General features: G+C 37.3%; 1 protein-coding gene across 2 annotated transcripts in view; it reads left to right on the top strand.

The window, feature by feature from the left end:
• The window catches only part of LOC122038330 (probable cyclic nucleotide-gated ion channel 20, chloroplastic), a 76,709-nt gene that overhangs the window by 15,806 nt on the left and 38,547 nt on the right, over positions 1-22,356 (top strand). For both annotated transcript variants that reach the window (XM_042598028.1, XM_042598027.1), the window contains exons 3-7: positions 14,721-15,098; positions 17,162-17,350; positions 18,852-18,950; positions 19,399-19,536; positions 20,334-20,582. In XM_042598028.1, the coding sequence (XP_042453962.1) occupies positions 14,721-15,098; positions 17,162-17,350; positions 18,852-18,950; positions 19,399-19,536; positions 20,334-20,582 (1,053 nt within the window). The remainder of the gene's footprint in view (positions 1-14,720; positions 15,099-17,161; positions 17,351-18,851; positions 18,951-19,398; positions 19,537-20,333; positions 20,583-22,356) is intronic.

The raw sequence follows: 22,356 nt of genomic DNA, 5'->3' as shown, positions 1-22,356 counted from the left end.
TCCTTAGTTCTTCTTAAGTATTTAAGGATGATCTTGATAGCCACCTAATGATCCATTCCTGGATCAGATTGGTATCTGCTCGTAACACTCAGAGCATATGATACATCGGGCCTTGTACATAACATAACATACATAATAGATCCTATTGTGGGCACATAAAGTATTTTATCCATGCAAATTCTCTCGTCTTTTGTGCGTGGACACAGACTTCGAAAGTCAAATTCTCTCCACAGTCTTGAGCATATTTATCATCTCGGGGATGGTCGATTCCCAATTGATATCCGATAGTTCATCACAGATTGTGAATGACTTTTGGGTAAACTATGTAGAATTAAGTCAATACTTAACTCATGATCCATCGTAAAACCGAGTGATGCTAAACGCTCTATGTAACCGTTTATCTTTAATACATATTGTATTGCAGACGAACTCTCCTGCATCTTTGAGCAAAAGAGAAGCTTGGAGACCTCGAACTTTCGGATCTAGCTTGCTCATCAAAAATCTCACGAAGATGATAGACAATATCATAAGCATCCAAATGCTCATGCTCTGTAATTCAGGAGTCATAGTGGCTAGCATGATGCAACTAGCAAGTACAGAATCATCCTTATGTTTCTGAAGGGTCAACAGTTGGTCCGCAGTTGCATCGGCATTAAGACTGGTGGGAAGAGGCTGATCAAGGACATAAGCTAGCTTCTCAGCTTTGAGAACAATTCTCAAATTTCGAAACCAGTCCAAGAAGTTCGGCCTAGTCAGTTTGTTCGAGTCCAAAATTGAACGCAGATTAACATAAGTCATAATTAAATGATTAACCTAGAAATATAAAAACGAGAATGTATAAGAGACATGATTTTATTTATGTAAACAATTTATATAAAAGTCCGCTTATTTATCAAATTCAAATACCCTTATTTTGAATTCGGGAGATGGTAGGTTTTCTCTAAATGGGTTGATATGCACCATAGATAAGAATAACCTTGACTTTGGCCAACAAGACATTCTTAGCTATAGCGGTAGATAACATATTTATCGATTGCATATCACTTATATGCAACTATCATATTATGCTAGCAACTAATTAATCTTCGCATAAACATCGGGTTGTTAATACATTAACAAGTATACATCAAATGCATATCACCCAACTTCACCTCTATCCACATTGATCATGGCTTTAACACAACAAATCAACGCTTCAAGTTTAAAACCAACCCGTTAATCATGAGATTGCATCTCTATGATTTGAACATGTTTAATTTCAAGTTGAGCTTGACTTTGGCCAACAATTCAAACAAGAACTTAAACTCTGGTTTATCTTGGTCATCCATAATTAACTACTTAATTATAGAACGATCATGGGTGACACCTAGTAGTATATCATGATCCCCAATTAGCTCGAAAATCATAGTTTATCTTAGAATTAATTCTAAACCCTTCAGCAGCTATAGTGAGTCGTGCCTCGTTCCTTTCACTCGTATTATACCCACTTGGTTCAGGACATGGTCTACGTGTCTTGCCCCACTAGGCTGACTACGTTACATCTAGCCCAAGTAATACTTCCTCGCTCTGTAGATTCAAATTACTCGTACATCTGTACAAGAGTTTCGCACTCTTAACATGTGATGCTATTGCCAAAGACTTTGAGTAATAATCCTAACGAATGGCTATAGGGTATCTGTCTCCTCGCAAGGAGCGGTGAATCCTCTGTGGGCTATCCAAACACCTTCGGACACTTCAACTTATACCCAATCATCCCGGATCCACACCTCAATGAGATGCTTACTTAAGATGTCAAAGTATAAGTCTCCATGACTAAGATGACTTGTATACCTCAACTCGAAAGAAACTTGCACTCGTGCTGCAGTAAGAATTTCACAGACATATCTATATATATGTAGAGAACCATATGAAATCTGACAGCGAGTCACTCCAATGAACTAGTTACTATAACAAGCATTCACGTTTAACTCTTGACATCCCAATTTCTCCATCCAGAAAACAACCGCTTGGCCGAACCAAGGAGTATAATCCGTGCTAGTCTTACAGAATTGATGGTGTCCGAATACATCAATTCGACGACTAGGGAAATTTCAATATATTCATAATTGCACATGTAGAGATAATCACTAGTTGCGATCCAATAACAAATTCTCTCATGCTATGAATTATATTACGGATATTCAGTAAATGAGTTTAAGATAATCAAACATATAATATGCACTCAAATAGTGAATCTATACTTATCAAATAAATAGAAAAAAATGTAAGGCGATTATCTTAGGACATCTCTCAAATTCTAACAGGGGTGCTTATCTTATTAGGACCCCTAATATCATTGTGAATTATGGTAAATAGTTTTGATGACTTGTATGGTTATAAAGGGAAAAATGTGATCTGAGGGCCGGCGATACTAGGTCGTAGAAAAATTGCTCCAAGGAAAAAAAATGTGTGGTGGTGTTTTGCAATTTCATAGACTTCACAATGAAACAATGTTTGATCTTTATTGTGAAACGATTTAGGAAACAAGTGCTTTAAATATCAAAAACTATGATGTCCTAATTAAAATGCCACAACATAATATTATTGTTTAAATCAAAAATAGATTCAATACAGGAACCTCTTGGTTGAGATTATTTTCTTGATTCAAATCCATCCTCAAGGAAGTAGAGTCCTCCACTGTTTAGCACTGTCAATCATCCTCCCCGAAGTCAAATCCTGGAATACAGCGAGAAGAAAGAAATTAGCTTGACAATTTTGATCATGGACTAATTTATTGACCGATAAAAAGTTACAAGACAATTTTGGAGCATGAAGAATATCATTTTGGAACAGAACCTTTTCTTTCAATGATTGAAACAGAGCATCTGCAATCTTAATTCTTTCGTTATTTGCACAAGAACTATATGAAGAGAAAATGTTTGACATTCTTGTCATATGATCAGTTGTGTCTGAATCAATGATCCGAGCGCGATTAGAATTGACAATAAGGAAGGTTGTTGTCATGCAATTACCTTTTTGAGCTATTAAACAAGAAGGGGTTTTTTGAGACTCAAGAAGCTTGTACAGTTGATCTATTTATTCCTTGGTGAAAGTACGTAAACTTGGAGTTGACTGCCCCTTTTGATTTGAGATAGTAGTATGAAGTTCATGACCTTTGCCACTAGTTCTTTTCTTCCATTTTTTGGACTTCCCGTGGATTTTCCAGCATGTTTCCTGCGTGTGCCACGGGTGTTTGCAATGGTCGCACCTTGGTCTTTCAAAACTTTTGCTATCTTTCTCCGCTTCCTCTTGAAAACCTTTAGTAACAAGGGCAGAACTTTCCAAACTTAAGTTAGTAGAAACTAAGGCATATTTGTTAAGTATAACAGTTTGTCGAGCTTCTTTTCTTTAGACTTTTGAAAATATTTCACGGATCGTTGGTAGAAGTGTCTTTCCCGAGATTCGACCCCTTCATCTAGGTCCTTGTTGAATCTTGCTAAGAACATAAACACTCAGATCATTCTCTTGTCATTTCATAAAACAAACATTATCATCAACACACTTCCAAATATTATCATAGCATAGATCTAGTTCTTGCCACAACATCATCTCATTGTAGTAGGAAGTCACATCACATTCCCCTTGCTTTGCATGCCATAAGACTTGATTTTAGGCCAAAATTTTACAAAGAATTCTCCAAATCGGACTAAGTGTCTCTAGTTGCCTCCCACGCCTTTTTGGCTGTAGGTAGGAACATAAACGACTTTCTGATAGGGGGCTTCACGGAATTTGACTAACCATGTAATACGCAGCGAATTTTCAGATTTTCGAGCTTTTAATCTTGAGTCTCCATCAGCTGGTTTTGTCACTTCTTCTGTAATATATCCAAGTGTAGGATCCTTGGCGGCCGGCTAGAGGGGGGTGAATAGCCCCTGCACAAAAACAAAGCAAGAATACCTTCCTCGGGCTTATAACTTAATTAAACTAAACACTTGCATAAATAAAATAAGAGATAAACAGAAAGACGAGGCTCACAGATTTACTTGGTTACAATCGGATAGGTTGTTAATCCAAGGAAGTGAAACACATTAATTCTCCTTTAGGCGAAAAAACCTCTTTATAGCAATTAACGCGTAAAAAAAACGAAGCTAAACTAACAAAGAAAAGCGCACAAGTGTTGTTTATCAAAATTCTTGTTGTTTTTAGCTTCTAGGACCAAGGTTGTATTTATAGCCTTGGTCGGAGTGCTTAGAAGGGTTCCAGGCGCCTGGAGTGGGATAGAATTCTATCCCTGACGTGTCGGTCAAAGTCCATGTTGATCATGATAAAATTTGGGTTTCGGGCGCCCGAACCCACAAAGTCAACATGGTTGACTTTTTTTGTCCGGACCCTTTGCTCTGGTTTTGCTCGCCTCGGTCCGAGTCTTCCGCTTTGGCTCCGCTCGCTTGGATGATTTCGGCCATCCGGAGTAGGGCTCACCCGAACTCAATTTCCGGCTTTCTCGAGTAACCTTCCGCTCCGGCTTCTCATTCCTCGGAAACGTCGCGCGCCTCTTTCTCGTCCGCTCGTGTACTCTTCCGCAGCACCTCGTCCCTTAGACGCACCGAGCCCGTCGGCTCTCTCCCATGTTGTCCTTCACGCTAGCTGCGTCTTTTGCTCGACTCCCTGTACTCCTAAGTTCCTGCACACTTAGACACAAGGTTCAAATAACAACAGGACCTAACTTGACTTGGTTGATCACATCAAAACCTCCATGGGGTACTTACAATCTCCCCCTTTTTGATGTGAATCAACCCAAGTTAAGTTAGGGTAAAATAAGACATGAAATTAAAGACATGAAATAAATATTCAAGTTTTTAGACTTTAGATATGTAATAATTTGAAAAATATACCTCCCTCTTAAACTTAATTTCTAATTCTCCCCCTTTGATCACATTAAAAATAGGGATAAGCTTAAAATGATTAATAAATAAATTTAAAAGAAAATCTAGTTGGTAAAAAATTCAATTAATTATGAGAACGATTAATCAGAGTCATTCAAAAATAGAAATAAAATTTGCACAAGAAAATAAAAAAAATTTAAGTGGTAAATAATTTTGAGGTTTGAGTAAATTTTTAAGTTAAATAAAGTTTAAGTTAAATTAATTTTTAAGTTAAAATAAAGTTTAACTTAAATTAATTTTTAAGTTAAAATAAAATTTAAGTAGTCGTGCAGAAAAATTAAACTTTTAGAAGCTTAGTGGTCGAGAAATTTAAATAATTCACAAAATTTGAAATTATTTTTCTTGGATAGAGAGTATGACAACCTTTTACAGAAACATAAATTTTGCAAAAATGGTATAGAAAACTATTTTTTAAATTGAAGAATATGATTTTTGTTCAGAAATTTTTCCGATAATTGTGTAATGAAATCTTATTTCTCAGAAAAATTAAATTATAATTACATTCTAACAGAAAACATGCTAAGGAATTTATTAGACAACAAAAAAAATTAGAGTATGAATAATTTAATTTAGGCATGATTTTGGAATCCAATATAGGTTCCTTTCTACTGGGTTAATCAGGTATTTTCTATAGATATTGTTGGATCGAGAAGTGCTAGAAGGGGGGGGGGGTGAATAGCGCTCGCGGCTATTTCGTTCGATTATCGGAAAACTATCGGAGTTAATACACGCAGCGGAATAAAGAGCGAACACACACAGAAAAACACGAGAGATTTTACTTCGTTCGGAGCCGAAGGCGACTCCTACTCGAAGGCCCGCGATCCTTGATCGCTTTCCGTGGGCAACAACTATAAGCTCGTAAAATGTACAATAAGATATTACAATTGAAAGAACTAAAACAAATTATACCGACAACAATAAAGTAGCAAAATCTGGAGCTCCGGGTTGTCGGGGACATGTAACAGCACTTCTGGGCGTTTCTAGAGTAGCTTGTAGCGTAAGTATTGCTTGGAATTCGTTCAAGAGAGCTGCTGGTCGAAACCCCTTATAAAGGGTGTTCAAGGCGCCTTCCACTGTTCACCAAGGCGCCTTGAATGAGCCGAGTCAGCCGCGGAGATAAGGGGCGAATCACAGATTCAAGGCGCCTTCCATTGTTCACTAGGGCGCCTTCATCTGTTTAAGGCACCTTCCACTGTTCATCAAGGCGCCTTGAACAACTTCTCGCAGCCAGCTCCAGCCTTGCACCCGAGGCGCCTCCAAGCTCCATGAAGGCGCCTCGGACACTGTTCCTGGGCTTTAGGTTGCTCCTTTGCACTGCAAGATACGTTAGTCCCAAACACTATCCCGCAAACACAAAGTTAGACAATAAATATGATAGCATGAACTATCCGGTTCTGACTTCGGGTTTCCGACCGGAAACCCTAGGTCGACCCGACGCCTACTGTTCCCTCATGGGAACGCGTCCTCACCTACTCCACTCGTGAGATTTATTTGCTCAGTGTCCGGTCAGATGCTTCCGGACTTCATGCTGGACGTCCACCCCTTGACCTGCCAGTCTTCCACCGGTTCTCCACCAGGGTTTCCACCTAGGGTTACCGCCCCTCGGGTTTTCCTCCACCTAGGTTACCGCCCCTGGATCTAAGGTCACGCCTTGGGTTTTCCTCCACTTAGGGTTACCGTCCCCTAGGACCTAAGGTTGCCGCCCCTTAGGGTTTTCCTCCACCTAGGGATACCGCCCCCTAGGACCTAAGGTTGCCCCCCCTTAGGATTTTCCTTCACCTAGGGTTACCACCCCCTAGGACCTAAGGTTATCCTCCCTTAGGATTTTCCCCTGCCTAACCGCAGTTAGGACTTTCCTGAAACCTTATTTAACCACGTTAGATAACAAGGAATCTTAACTTTGAATCCCCTTGTCATTATCAAAACTGAGGTTCGATCGTCGGATGCTTACTGCACTAACAGATATAAGTTTTTGTTACTTTTCTGATTTGACCTTTGTGAAATTTATAGTACCAGTTTAATCCTTTATAGTTTATAACATTTAAAACAGAAACATTTGAACATGTAGAATTTTTTAAGTTTTCTAATTATTCCTTTAATTTTACATTTTCAAGTCTTATTTTTTTCAAAATCTTCTATTAGATATGATTTTATTAAAATTCTTTTTATTTCTAAATTTTCATTTTTTAATTTATCATTTTTATTTTTTAACTTTCACATTGATTTTGCCATAGATTTAATACCAAAATAGAGTTGATCGGGAGGTAAGAGGCATACCTCACTTACCATATCAGACTTAAAGCCTGACTCTCCCCCTGCTTCGCTGCATTCATCTGAAGTCGCTCCCCCTTCATCGATGCTTGCTTTTGAGGTGCTTTCTCTTCATGACTCGCTATCAGTGCTAGTCTGGCATATTTTCTATTTCTGACCCAGATGATGAGCTTTCGTCTCAAGTAACCTTTAGATTCGTGTGCTTGTTTTGCTTGGGCATCTTGTCTTTTTCCTTTTTGAGTTTTTGGCAGTCCTTTTTTATGTGTCCTTCCTTTTGACACTGGTAGCATCAAACCCTTCTTCTATTTCTTGGATTTTTCCTGTTCTGCATTTCTTTAAATTTGTTAGATTTAAAGAATTTTTTGAATTTCCTTACCATGTAAGCTTCTTGATCTCCTTTTGAGTCTGACTCGGGTTCATTCTTGTATTTAGTGCTAGAATCTGGCTTGACTCTTTTGTTGTACCTGCACATCTGATTTCATGTAATTCTAAAGTAGAAAAGAGTTCCTCTAGGGTACTTACCTCCAGGTCCTTTGAGATGTAGTAAGCGTCAATTATTGAGGTCCATTCTGGAGTCCTGGGAAAGGCATTGAGTGCGTAGTTTACCGAGTCCCGGTTGGTTACCGTTTCACCGATATTTTTGAGTCCGGTGATTAGTTCTTTGATCTTCGCGTATAGATCGGCTACCTTCTTATGTCTCGTCTTGTGAGCTTGGCTTCGGATGTGCCTTCGTGGAGTTCCAGGATACAGTTGACTTCTTGAGGCGGCAGCACACTCAACAAGTGATATTCTGCTCTATTATTTGCTACGGAATCATTTTGTTCTTTCTTCGTCCACTCTCCTCCTTCTCCTCTCCGTTTTGATTCATAGGAACTATAAACCCATACTTGATTATTAAACGAATCTCAAAGTCAGTTTTTAGAAATACCTCCATTCGGTGTTTCTAGTGTGCGAATTCTCCTTCGAATTTTGGTGGAATGAGGCTTGGTCCGACCAATAGTTTCTTTGCTTTGGTCGGCGGTTAGTCCTTTTGAAGCGTCTCTGCTCTGATTCCACTTGTAGGACCCTTGGTGGCCGGCTAGAAGGGGGGATGAATATCCCCTGCACAAAAACAAAACAAGAATATCTGCCTTGGGCTTATAACTTAATTAAACTAAACACTTGCATAAATAAAATAAGAGATAAATAGAAAGACGAGGTTCATAGATTTACTTAGTTACAATCTGGGAGGTTGTTAACCCAAGGAAGTGAAACGTACTAATTCTGGTTCAAGCGGAGAAGCCTCTTTACAACAATTAACGCACAAAAAAAATGAAGTTAAACTAACAAAGAGAAGCACGCAAGTGTTGTTTATCAAAATCCTTGTTGTTTTTAGCTTCGGGACCAAAGTTGTATTTATAGCCTTGGTCGGGGCGCTTGGAAGGGTTCCAGGTGCCTGGAGTGGGATAGAATTCTATCTCCGACGCGTCAGTCAAAGTCCACGTCGATCATGATAAAATTTGGGTTTCAGGTGCTCGGACCCACAAAGTCAACATGGTTGACTTTTTTGGTCCGAGCCCTTTGCTCCGGTTCTGCTCGCCTCGGTCCGGGTCTTTCGCTCTTGCTCCGCTCGCTTTGGTGATTTCAGCCATCCAGACTACGGCTCACCCGAACCCAACTTCCGACCTTCTCGAGCAACCTTCCGCTCCGGCTTCTCGTCCCTCGGAAATGCCGCGCACCTCCTTCTTGTCCGCTAGTGTACTCTTCCGCAGCATCTCGTCCCTCAGACACACTGAGCCCGTCGGCTCTTTCCTGTGTCGTCCTTCATGCTAGCTGTGTCTTTTGTTCGACTCCCTGTGCTCCTAAGTTCCTGCACACTTAGACACAAGGTTTCAAACAACAACAGAACCTAACTTGACTTGGTTGATCCTATCAAAACCTCCACGGAGTACTTACACCAAGTTTATCTTTCCTTTCCAAAATTAGGCGCATAGTTTGTGATTATTCTGTGTAGTTCTTCCCATTAAAACGGTGAATATTAACTTGAAGTGAATTAGAAGATCCTTTCGTTGAACCATTGAAAGATACTAGTGAGTTTAAATTCGAGTTGATAGCAGTTTCTCTAGACACCATCGAATCTCCACTCATGGTGCCGGTTAAGGCAATTTTCCATGGATTTTGATGTGCCATGAAAAATCCTTAGATTAAACCTAGTGCTCCGATACCATGAAGAGAAATCATGAAGAAAAGTAATTATTTTTTCTTATTACTTCAACTAGAAATTATATCAATAAATAGAAAAAATAGAAATTACTAAAATCAACGATCATTTCTTGATTTTATGTAATCAGGATCTCAAAGATTATTTCCTATTTTCAAATATTATTTTCTGATTTTATGAAATCAGGATCTTCTAATTTTCCAAAATGTAGTCATATGGATAATCAAAAACCAGAATATCAATCCCGTCGAGATTGAGGAGAAGAGGTTGATCCTACAGTTGTGAGAATATTAAGAAAACCAGATTGTAAGAAGGCCTATCCCTCCTCGATTGGAAAAAGAGGGTCAATCCGGTGGTTGTGAGGATAAGGTCAAATCTTAAGAGGGCTTATCCCACCCTGATCGGAGAGGAAAGCTTGACTCTTGCCTGAGTGAGGATATAACTAGATATTAAGAGAGGGGATGTTTCCCACGGGGATGATTCCAAACTGAGTGCATGACTAAAGACATGTGTTTACAAAGACGAGGACCCTTGAGTGGTAGGACTGTGGTCGTGTGGCCGTGTAGCCGAGCAAAATGACTAAACTGAGGTCGTGTGACCAATCTAAATGACTGAACTGAGGCTGTGTAGTCAAGTTGAATGACTGAGCTGAAGTTATGTGGCCAAGCTGAATGATTGAACTGAAGTCGTGTGGACGAACTAAATGACTGAACTCAGGCCAAATGGTCAAGCTGAACGACTGATTGAGGCTAGCTGGCCAATCTGAATGACTGAATTGAGGCTTTGTGGTCAAGCCTTCGCAGTTACATACTTGAGTTAGGGGTCGAGTCGAAGTCGTCACATACCTGAGTTGGGGGTCGAGTTGATGTTATTATGTACCTGAGTTGGGGGTCGAGTCGAAGTCGTTACGTACTTGAGTGGGGCTGTGTGAAGGCTGCAGAGTACTCAAGTCCGGGTTGAGTGGGGGCTGCCGAGTACTATAGTCGGGTTCGAGTGGCCAAATTGTTGAGCCTCTTAATGTGGCTTTAGAGGTGAGGCACCCAAGTATTAGACCACGACCTTGCGGCGACAAGTCGCTCCCCTTCTTTCCTACCCTTCATCGTTGGACCTCCGAGACTTGGCCGACTGAGCAAGAACACATCCACCAATTAAGTTGGACCTAGCTTGAAGATTATATTATGCAAGGGATGGCACAGGTAAGAACCTTATTCATTCCTCATTGTAGAGGCTTTCAAGTAATATAAATGACTCACATTAACTAGTCTTAAGTCATTGAGAGGGATTTGTGCGTGTGCGTGAAGTGGATGATCGACTGTGAGAGGGACATGACATCCGAGCTGATTATAGCAAGGTCATGAAGTTGAAAAGTTGGTTTTTTTTTTTTTTTTGACTAAAATACTTGAAGACAGCTAAGGCCCGGGCCAACACTCTTTAGCACGCTCTTCAGCAGGAGTGAGATGGTTATTATTTTGGAAGCGATCCTGGAGAGGGAGAAATGCCGCTTTAGGCGAAGTATCTTTGATGTTGTCCTAGGCAGAGGTTGCGGAGCGGAGTGTAGAAGAAGCTGAGTGGCGGGTAGCCAAGGCAGAGATCGCAAAGGCAGCGAAGAATGTTGCTGTTGATCTGAAGCTTGGGTCGGTCACGATGGAGAAGATTGTTGAAAATTTAAAACTCATTGTCCACATAGAAAGTGGTTCTCGAAGAGTAGAAGAAAACATTGGCCAAAGAATGGGAGTCAAAATTCAAGGCCAATCTTGAGGTACATGCCAAGATAGCCGAGCGGATGTTTGTCTTTCTCCAATTGGGCTTTGAAGACTGTGCAACCTAGTTTAAGGAGGCCAACTATCCATCGTCCGGTGAAGCCTCCACCTTCTTAGGACTGGACTGGGCTATTGATCATGCTCTTATCGACCTACTTTCTTTTAGACCTAGGTCCAAATGATGTATAAGTACTTTTAGGGTGAACGCCCCTTCAAACATTCATACCTCCCATCTCGGGTGGGTTTGTTTTGTAAAGCCATAAGACCATTGACTTAGGTTTTTTCATTTTTCTATACATACTTTGTACAAAAACATTTTCCTACGTTTTCCCTCTCCAACCGCTCAAGATTATGTTATTCACTAAAATGAGGCCTTAAATAATAAGTATTCCATGACCTTTGCAGTAGTTTTGCGTGCAAGTTTTTAAAATAATATGCTCTAATGCCTGCATGTCTTACCACATGGTTGTGCCCTTCCCACTTGGGACCTAATTTGGCTCCTATCTCGTCTGGTTGAACTTTTCACAAGACTATATCCCCAATTTGAAATGAGTGTAGGATGACTCGTTTGTTGTATGCAAGGTTAACTTGTGTTCAACTAGGTCGAGTTCTTCATGCCGAGCAATTTTATTACCTTTGGGAGTGTATGTCGAGACCCGTGTTGGTTACATTCCTACCTCAGTCGACAAACGACTTTAACTCTAATACTATACAACAATAACAACCAAATCTTATCCCACTAGGTGGGGTCGACTATATGGATCCTTTTACGCCATTGAGCTCTATACCTTATTACATTATTTATACTTAAATAAATTTTGTTTTATTTTATTATTGCTAATCAAGTCTTTTTTGGTTTTCCTTTTCGTCGTTTGATATACGTATTTGTAATAATTTCACATCGCCTAATCAGAGTATTTATTAGCCGTCTAATTATAGTCTGTACCATTTTAAACGTGTCTCTCGGAGTTTTCCCTTAATAGATGCAATTTTGATTTTCTCTAATGCTCTCATTTTTTATTCTATTATTCTCGTATGCCCACATATCCACCTTAACATTCTCATCTTTGCAACTTTCATCTTCTACTTATGTGTTCAAGTCTTAGCCCAACATTCATTGTCATATCATATAGCAGGTCTAACCGCCATTTTGTAGAACTTCCCTTTAAGTTTGAGAGGTAATTTACAATCACATAAAACACCTGACGTCCTCCTCTATTTCAATCATTTTGTTTGTGTTCTATGTAAGACATATTTCTCAATTTCTCTATCATTTTTAAAAAATGATCTTAAATACTTAAAGGTCTTAGTTTAAACAACTCACCATCTTCTATCTTAATAATTTCTCATTACATCTAATATTGCTAAACTTAAATTTCATATATTTTGTCTTTACCCTACTAAACCTAAAACCTTTTAATTCTAGTATTTCCCACCAAGATTCTAGTTTATCATTTACTCCTTCACTTCTCTCATCTACTAAAATAATATCATCTATCAAAATAATATGATCTGCAAACAACATGCATCATGGTACTGTGTTTTGAATGTATCTAGTGAGTTTATCCATAATTAGTGTAAAAATATTGAGATTTAGAGCTGATCATTGATGTAATCTTATCTTTATTGGAAATGCTTCAATTAATCCACTTGGAGTCTTCACTCTGGTCGTTACATCCTCGTACATATTTTTAATTAGTTCAATCTATGCTATGCTAACACCTCTCTCTTCTATAATTCTCCATATAATTTCTCTTGAAACTCTATGATAAACTTTTTCTAAATCAATGAATACCATATGTAGATCTTGCTTTTGTTCTCAATATTTTTCAATTAGTTGCATGAGAAGATGTATAACTTTTATTTTTGACCTTTCAGATATAAACTCAAATTGATTTTCGTTTACCATGGTCTTATTCCGTAATATTTTTTATAAACTCTTTCCCAAAGTTTCATGGTATGACTCATTAGTTTAATACCCTTATATTTTGTATAATTTTATACGTTGCCCTTGTTCTTATATAAGAGAACAAGAGTATTTATCCTTCATTGATCAGATATTTTTGTCGTTTTCAATATCATGTTAAATAATCTCGTAAGTCATTTAATATCTTATTTCCTTGGGCATTTTTGTACCTCTATAAGAATATCATCTGGTTCAACGGTTTTCCATTTTGCATCCCATTTAAAGCTTGTTTTACTTTCGAAAATTTGAATGTCTATACTCATTTGATCTATTTAAATTACCTAAGTTAAGTTGGTCAGCTAAATCTTCATTAGAAAGTTGATGAACCACCGTTCTTTTATCTCTTTATCATTTACTAGTACCCTATTCATTCATCTTTAATACATCTAGTTTGGATAAGATCTCTTGTTTTCCTCTCTCTCACTTTAGTTATCCTATAAATGTCCCTTTCCCCCCTTCTTTTGTATCTAATTTTTGATATAACCGTTTAAAAGTTTCATTCACTATTTTCTTAGACTCTTTCTTAGCTATTGTATATTTTTAAAATTTTTCCTCGTTTTGACAAATATATAATTTCTTATATGCTGTTCATTTTTCCTTCACTTTCTCTTGTACTTTCTCATTCCACCATAGATTTTTTACTTCGTGGTGCATGACTACTATTTTCAATTTTGATACCATCTTATTCCATATCATATCAGAGTCACCTTATTTTTCTCCTAATGCTTATACTCCTACCTTCTCCTTAAATATGTTTTACTTTCTATCCATTAACTTTCATCACTTAATTTTAGGAGTCGTTTATATTTTCCTTTTAATAATACTATGATTGAGGTGTATATCCAACACTACTATTATATACCATACTGTGACTCAGTAACTAAGGCGTCGTTTGTAAGGACCATAAGATGTCGGGTAGTTCTTCCACCCAAGTTCCTCCACAATGCTTCAACTTAGTCTTCAAGTCTTGCACCAACTCTCGATTAGTGGCTTCCGTTTGCCTATTGCTCTAAGAATATGCCACAGACGTGAAGTCATGTTTGATCTTTAATTCTCGACACTAGTCCTGCATTTTCCTTCCTTGAAACTGTCATCCATTATCTAATAGTAAGTGCCGAGGAATGTCATATCGACATACAATATTTCGCTATAAAAATTTCATCATTGTCTGTTTGGTGATATAAGTGACCGGCTTGGCTTCGACCCATTTAGAAATATAGTCAACAACCACAATTAAAAATTTCTTTCACACTGTGTTAAGTGGGAAAGGTTTGACTATATCCATTCTTCATTAATGGAATGGGCAAGCAACCTTCATTAGTTCGGCCAGTCGTGTATGCCAAGTGTGGTGTCGACAGCTTTCATAAGTCTTCATCAATTGCGTCACACCTTTTTGCAAAGTGGGCAGACTAGAAATAACTAGCCAACAATGTCTTCCGACTGAGCGAGCTGCTACCCATCTTGAAAGGAGGGAAAATTCCTCTTATTAACGTTTAAAGAAGATGCTTTTCGCTAAATGATTTCACTCAAAACAATCTTTTTTGGGGCTTGGATCTTGAGAGATGACTGATCGTGAGGATGATCTTGCCCCTATACTGTAGGGAAACATTGAATTGCCAAGATTTACGGCCAGGAGCGTATCAATGTCTATCCCACCCTCCTTTGCCATTGAGGATACCTTTATATCTCATACTGGTCCTCTGCGTATCCGGAAGGTTCCTGAGATTAGTACTGTAGGTGGCCCTTTGAGCAGGAATACGAGGCATGGAGTTACCAGAGTGCAAAGTAGATCAAATGCTGGTACACCTGAAGTATTTGACATTGATGATTCCTCTTATGGTGGTGATGTCATGAGACATGAACATTTGCTGATGTCTGGGCCTTTGGGACCGTGCAACAATCCTGATCGCACTGAGTGCCCTGCAGCTTATAAAACCAAAAAGGCGTTTCTAAGAAGTTCTATATCTCTGGATAAAAAGGTTCACTCCGCCCTTTGTTCAATTCCTTTAATTCTCTTGTGGTTATTTATGATTGCAGAGTTTAATATGGTCACTATGATCCTTAAAATCAGCTATTTGTCTACTTTTTACTTAGAATTTAAGTGAGCTAATGAACATTATTGTAGACGATGCATTTGGAAATTGATGCATGACAAGGTATCATCAAGATCAAACGTATAAGCTTGATCTCACATGTTTCTTCTCTAAATTGACCAATAAATAATTTTGATGTGGTAAAACAATTACCTAGATTTAATCTATAATTAAAGTTTCTATGTAGCAAGAACATGTGCTTTATGATAAGGACTCACCAATTGTTGTTTGGTATCCAAATAACACCAGCAGTAGTATAGCACCTTCTACTTGTACAAATAAAAACTACATAGATGAGTTTACCCTGGATTGTTGGATGTAAATGAATGTGGACACAGCAGAGCAGATTTACTCTAACCATTCCTACAACTTGAACTCCTGTATTATCACTACTTTGGTCAAGAAAGAATTCTACCATCCCCAAACTGCATAACTGCCAACATCATCACTTTTCTCATCCTCAATTGATATGTCAATTTATAGTTGCTTTCTTTGTCTCTATAATAAAAACAAAAACTTATTGGAAACAGTTAAAATTACATTCTGGGTGGGATGAGACAATAGTATATCAGTGTGGTTTGGGATTGATGCCCTTGAGGATTAATGCATTGCCCTTGGTCTTTGCCAATCTAACTTCTGAACTTTTTCCTCAACTTGCCCTGTGCCTAGTCAAAGTTTATCAACCTGACCCAATCAGTTTGGATCAGTCTAGTACAGCATGTTTGGATGATGATTATCCCTGATAGCATATAATAAAAGGACACACTTGACTTGATGCCCAGGTGCCCAAGCTTCATTCTCTTGCATGTAAAAGTAAGCTATTGTTATAGATATAATGTCATAATAAGGTGACCTCAAATAGTTGAGACTAACAAAGACCTGATGACATCAATTATGGTTGGTGAGGGCAAAGTCAAAGCTTAACTAGTTAAGGAGCAAAATTAGACTCTTAACCATTTTCTTTATGATGTGATGATTTGAGATGTAAGTTGAGTGATAATGTTAGCACAGATCTTGCTTTCTGACAAAATAAAATATAAATATATAATGGTGTCCATTCCAGACAAAAGTTTCTGACGAGAGTTAGCCTGGATTTGAGATTGGACCACAAGAATGGTACTGGAAGCCATTCTGATATTTGACGCACAGAAATAGGAATTTTTGTAAGACAATTTGGATGCTTAAAGCTGGAAGACATTCATCTAATGGATGCCACGGTACATATTGATTGGTGCATGGCGGTTGCTAAAACTGGAATTCCTTCAGTTGCAATGACCATATTCCTGCATATGTGCAACCTGCTAAACTTATTTCCTTCTTAGTTTCAAAAGGAAAAAAATTATCTATAATATAAATATTTTTTGTGCTTTTGCCTCAAAAGACAAAAGGTATTACATCTTATTACAAAATCACCTTTCAACTCAACCTTAATAAGATTAAAAGAGGTCGTTTCAATCAGAACACTGTAGAAAATCATGATTGCCGTTTCAACAACCTTAGCCTTCCCCTACACATTTGTGCTTCAAGTGTTGCTTGTCATTTGAAGATCATCTTGAAGTCAATCTCTCTAGTCACTAAAATATATGTATCAGCAGATAAGAATTTTCCATATTTGAAGGATATTCACATAAGGAGAAAGACAGAATAGACAATTATATATTTGAAGCCTGATGAATTGTAGCATCTCATTTTGTCTTAATTGAATTTTCAATATATGCATCAGAACTTTTTTGTTTCCATGATGAGTGACTTTTGTAGCAAAATTTGCTGCTTGCCAATTCTCGATAACTTTACTAATTTTGTTTCATAAATATGGATGTATTAGACATATGTGAAATCACTTAACAAAATGTTTAAATGTTCTAGATATAATTCACCTACAATGCTCAATACTGTTTATTCATTTTCAAGGACCTTTTTACACCCCCTCTTTGTCTTCTGTCATGCAGCTTCATGACATTCTATATGGGGATAATCATAGCTGGGCTGAAAAATGGGTTTCGCGGCTGAATTCATATTTCCCGATTATGAATCCTCATACTAGAGTTGTTCAACAGTGGAACCAGTTCTTTGTAATATCTTGCTTGGTTGCAATCTTCATCGACCCACTGTTTTTTTTCTTGTTATCTGTAAAGGAGGTATGCTTTACCTATTTTACCAATGGTTATTATTTATTTTCTGTATATAATTTGCCACGGATAGAGTAGAAAAATTTGTTTATGTATCATATCCTTGTATCAAACACTACTAAGTCAGTGCCAAGTCCAGATGAAAAAAGCCAACACAGAATTATGTTAACAAACTCATGAATATGACCTTAACTATAGTATTCATTGTTGGAATAAAATTCATATACCGACTCTAATTAATTGAGACTCAAAAGTTGTTTGTTGTTGTATTAAAATATTACATCGATTATTTCAAGCAAACACCATCCAGCAGAAGTGACATTTAACCACAGGATGAGATTTTCTTTTGCAACTACCATTATTCTTTGATTTACACAACTAAACTACATCAACTTTCACGGTGTGTTTGGTTCACAGAATGGAATAAATTGATAAAGAATAAAATAGGAATATTTATTTCTTAATTTGGTTCATGTAATGAGTAGATGCTTTTATTTAATTTTTTATGTTTCGCATGTTGAATTGTTTTTTAAGAAATAATTTTCACAATGACAGAATATTCCTGCATAAAATAAAAAGGGTTCATCCTACTCACGACCTGCTCAATCTGGCCTAATTTGACTTGGCCTTACCCAATCAGTTTGGTTCAACTGATCCAGCTAAACCTGTACGCCCAACCGAATTGACTCGATGATCCATCTGATTTGAATGACCCATTTGGCATGACCTGTTGGACTGGCCTACTCAACCTGATCAACCAAACTAGTTTGACCCACCTTGTTGATGCAATTAGTTTGGCTTGCCCAACCAGCCAAACTGTTTGACTTGATTGGCATGATAGACTTACGGATCCAAGCGTCTCATCTGATCTAAACAACCCATTGAACACAACTAATCAGATCTTCTCCCCAAGCCAAACATGCCCAACCCAACTCGTTTGGCTCACTTGCATGAACCTACCCATCTAACCCAACTAGCAATTTGCTGAGGGGAAAATTAGAGATATATGAAAGTTTTGTGTCTACCAGTTTGAGAAATGAGTTGGATGGAATAATGTAGTATTTTCATTAAGGAGAATTATAGCATCATAGATATAGAACTCAACATAAGTCCTTATAACTAAAACATCAAATATGGTAATAAATCCATAATACATATAACTAACAACTTTAGTAACCAATAACTCTAACAATAATAAAGAAATGCATTGACCTCTTTTCCTAATCAGGAAGCCTAGTAGATTTGTTCTTCGGACTGACCCTTAGATTAAATTTGAGTCAAACTTGCAATCCAGTAGCGTGAAAGACTTCCTCTACCACATAGCCTCTTTTCTTTTTAATTACGTAAAATAAAAAAAATGGATTTTCTTTATCATTAGCAGGAAACTCAATCTCTAAAACTCATATTATGTTTACAGTTCCTTAGAAAATTGTGGATGCATTATTTCTCTTTCTTTACTTTCTTTTGAAATTTCAGTGTGTAGGTCATATATCAATTTCTTTTGATGCAGGAAGAAAAATGTATAGTTTTCAACTGGTCTTTGGCAATTGGAATTGCTGTTGTACGGAGTGTGACTGATTTCATTTACTTGTTACACATGATTCTTCAGGTATGTATCTGGGTTTGTCAACATGTGATATGAATTAAAAGAATTTTCATGAAAAACATTTAATTTTCTTGTCATCTCAATCAGTAGGATATATTGCTTCTTTACTATTGTATTGGCTGAGCAACTTGTTTAAGATGCCCATCTGAATCAGCTATTGAAGATAGTGATTGTCAATGCTTGGTTGTTATTGCTTTATGTTAAGATGTATATGTTCTTTTTTAAGGGCATTGACTTTGCCTTTTAACTGCTGCAAAAATTACAAAAAATTGTAGTTTGATGATGTTAAGTCTTATATTTCAAACAGATTATTATGCAACTTATATTTTTTTAATTTCTGAAATATAGTCTGGGTCACGTGTGTGAAGTATTAACATTTTGTTACTTCTTTTTTTACTTAAAACCATATTTGTAATTTGTATATATGTTGATATGTTATTTGTCTGTACAGTTTAGGCTTGCATATGTTGCTCCTGAATCTAGAGTGGTCGATACTGGGGATCTAGTTGATCAACCTAAGAAAATTGCTCTTAATTATCTTCGTGGATACTTTTTCTTGGACTTGTTTGTTGTATTGCCACTTCCTCAGGTAAGGATTGATTTCTTTCTAGTCTTACTCTTTCATTTGTTTTTGTTTCAATTGTCATTATTGCTTATAAGGGGAGCCTTGGCGTAATGGTAAAGTTGTTGCCATGTGACCAAAAGGTCACAGTTTCGAATCCTGGAAACAACCTCTTGCAAAAAGCAGGGTAAGGTTGCGTACAATGGATCCTTTCCTGGGACCTCGTATGGTGGGAGCTTCGTACACCGGATTGTCGTTTTTTTTGTCATTATTGCTTATGGAAGCAGCTTGGATTCAGTAGTTTTCTTCCTTCCTTTTGTTTTGATTTGATAAAACTTTTTCTGAATGTGAGCATATGAAAATGCAAATATAGGAGAAGATTACCTGTTTGATACTTGACTAAGTATTAAGACCATATGGACAGTTATAGCATATCAGAGCAGAAGAGTAAAGGTCATAGCTCATACAACATAGGTCTGGAAACAGATAAGGCATCAATTATCTAGTTGGAGAAAGCTCGAGATGCAGCGACCAAGCATTCTAAAGATCATTTTCCTAGTTTCTTTTTTTTTTTCTTGGGAAGTTAGTCATTTGGATCTCTTCATATGTGTACGATCACCTACTTGATAAATGGAGATTAGTTTATGGGGTTACATATTTGCGAGCAATTTCTTAGCTGATTATCTCTTCCAGATTAACTCGTCAGCCATCTAAAATATTGACAAAGCATTTTGAATTTTACCTTTTTTCCTAATGTTGGAAGAGAAATTCAAAATCTTTTGACTTATTAATGTATTCTTATTTCTTCTGTTTCGCAAATGAAGGTAATGATATTGGCAATGATACCAGATTATGTGGGGCCATCAGCAGCAATTTTTGCCAAAAATCTTTTACGTGTAACTGTTCTCCTCCAATATATCCCTCGGATAATCAGATTTGTTCCATTGCTTGGTGAGCAATCTGCAACTGGTTTCATATTTGAGTCCGCATGGGCAAGCTTTGTCAATAATCTTCCTATTTTTGTATTGGTTGGACATGTGGTTGGTTCATGTTGGTACCTCTTTGGTTTACAGGTGAGGTTTCGATTTATTGCAAGGATACATTATTCTATTATTTTTCTAAAGCTTCTTAATTTTTTTTTAATGCAAAATATTATCATATCATCTTAAAACTTTTACTTTAGAAACTATGATCATATCATATCAAGAGTCTACAAAGAGCCATTCTCTTCCAGTCAGCTTCAGCTTCATATTAAGATGAGGATGCTATATTTTGCATATTAATTGGATGCTAGCCTTGTCCTTTTTTGAAACGACCCTAAGTTTTTTTTTTGTTTACATTCTATGCACCATATAACATTTCAATAAATAAGAAAACTGTTTGTAATTAATAAACCAGTCAAACATCATGGAGATCTACATTCAATACTATTTTATTCTCTCTAAGTCATAAATATTATTTATTTATTCTTTATGCGGAATCAGAAGGTCCTCGGGAGTGTACTGTCCAGCCCAGTCTGGTCAAGGGTCCAAGCCTCCAACGTCATCCATTTCTTCACCTGCCACAAACCAAACTTAGTGAGTCTAACTCAGCACCTCCAAACCATAGTAGCAAAAATTCCTTAACCAGTCGTATGCATCATTAAATCTACCTTTACTTGGAATTTATTGTCAAACAAACAAATAAGCAGGCATATAGGCATTTTTCCCTAAAACATTAAACTATGAGTATCACACAACATTTTTTTGTATCCTTTAATCATTACATTATATAACATTTTCCTTTAGCATTTATCATGTATCATTCTTAGGTGGAGATGCATTAATTATCCTTTATCTTTTGTTCGATTGATTAATCTGTTCAACTATGGTACCAGGTGGTGGGGCGTCAGCAACTCTCGCCGTGGCCAAATATAGAAATCTGGTATTGAGGTCCCTCGGGCGCTTTGTCCTATAAATGGGGTTCCTCTGGGGTCTTGACCCTCACAAAATTTCCATTAATTCTCATCATCATTGTCATTTTTCATTTTTTTTCATCATTAAATAAGCATCCATACCATTCATTTAAATAAGGCTCACATAAACATGTATATCATTAATTACATGAGTTCGATAAGCATGGATATCACTAACTAAATAAAGCTAAATAAGCATGATTATCATTTACTATATAAAGCTAATTAAACAATCATACAAATAACTACATGAGCTCGATAAACATGGATATCATTAACTAAGTAAAACTAAATAAGCATGATTATCATTTACTACATAAAGCTAATTAAACATTCATACTATTAATCTACATGAGGCTCAAATAAGTATGCATATCACTAATTACGTGAAGCTCAATAAATATGAACATCATTAACTACTTAAAGCTAAATAAACATCTATACTCCTAGACCTCCTTGAACATCAAGTGACCAACCATCCATCAAAATCTGCTACTCACCATTCGACAACTTCTCAAACCTTGTCGCAAATAGCCCAAGTAATTCTTCAAAAATCTGCTGCTTGTAGCTCCCAATTCCCCTTTAAAAACTTGCTGCATATACACCAAATACCCCTAAAAAATCTGCTGCTCTTAGCCCTCAAATCTCCCTCGAAAAACCTGTTGCTTTTAACCCTCAAATCCCCCTAAAAAAACCTATTGCTCTTAACCCTCAAATCCCCCTCGAAAACCTGCTGTGTATAACCCAGAAATCTCTCAAAAACCTGCTGCTCTTAGCCCTCAGATCCCCCTCGAAAATCTACTGCGTATAACCAGAAATCTCTCAAAAATCTGCTGCGCATGTAGGTTCAAAGGCGTGGGAAGAAAAGTCGAAAAACTGCTGTATATACAGAT

The sequence above is a fragment of the Zingiber officinale genome, chromosome 1A, assembly GCF_018446385.1.
Source record: "Zingiber officinale cultivar Zhangliang chromosome 1A, Zo_v1.1, whole genome shotgun sequence".
Taxonomy (NCBI): domain Eukaryota; kingdom Viridiplantae; phylum Streptophyta; class Magnoliopsida; order Zingiberales; family Zingiberaceae; genus Zingiber; species Zingiber officinale.
This window is presented reverse-complemented; position numbering and strand designations above follow the sequence as displayed.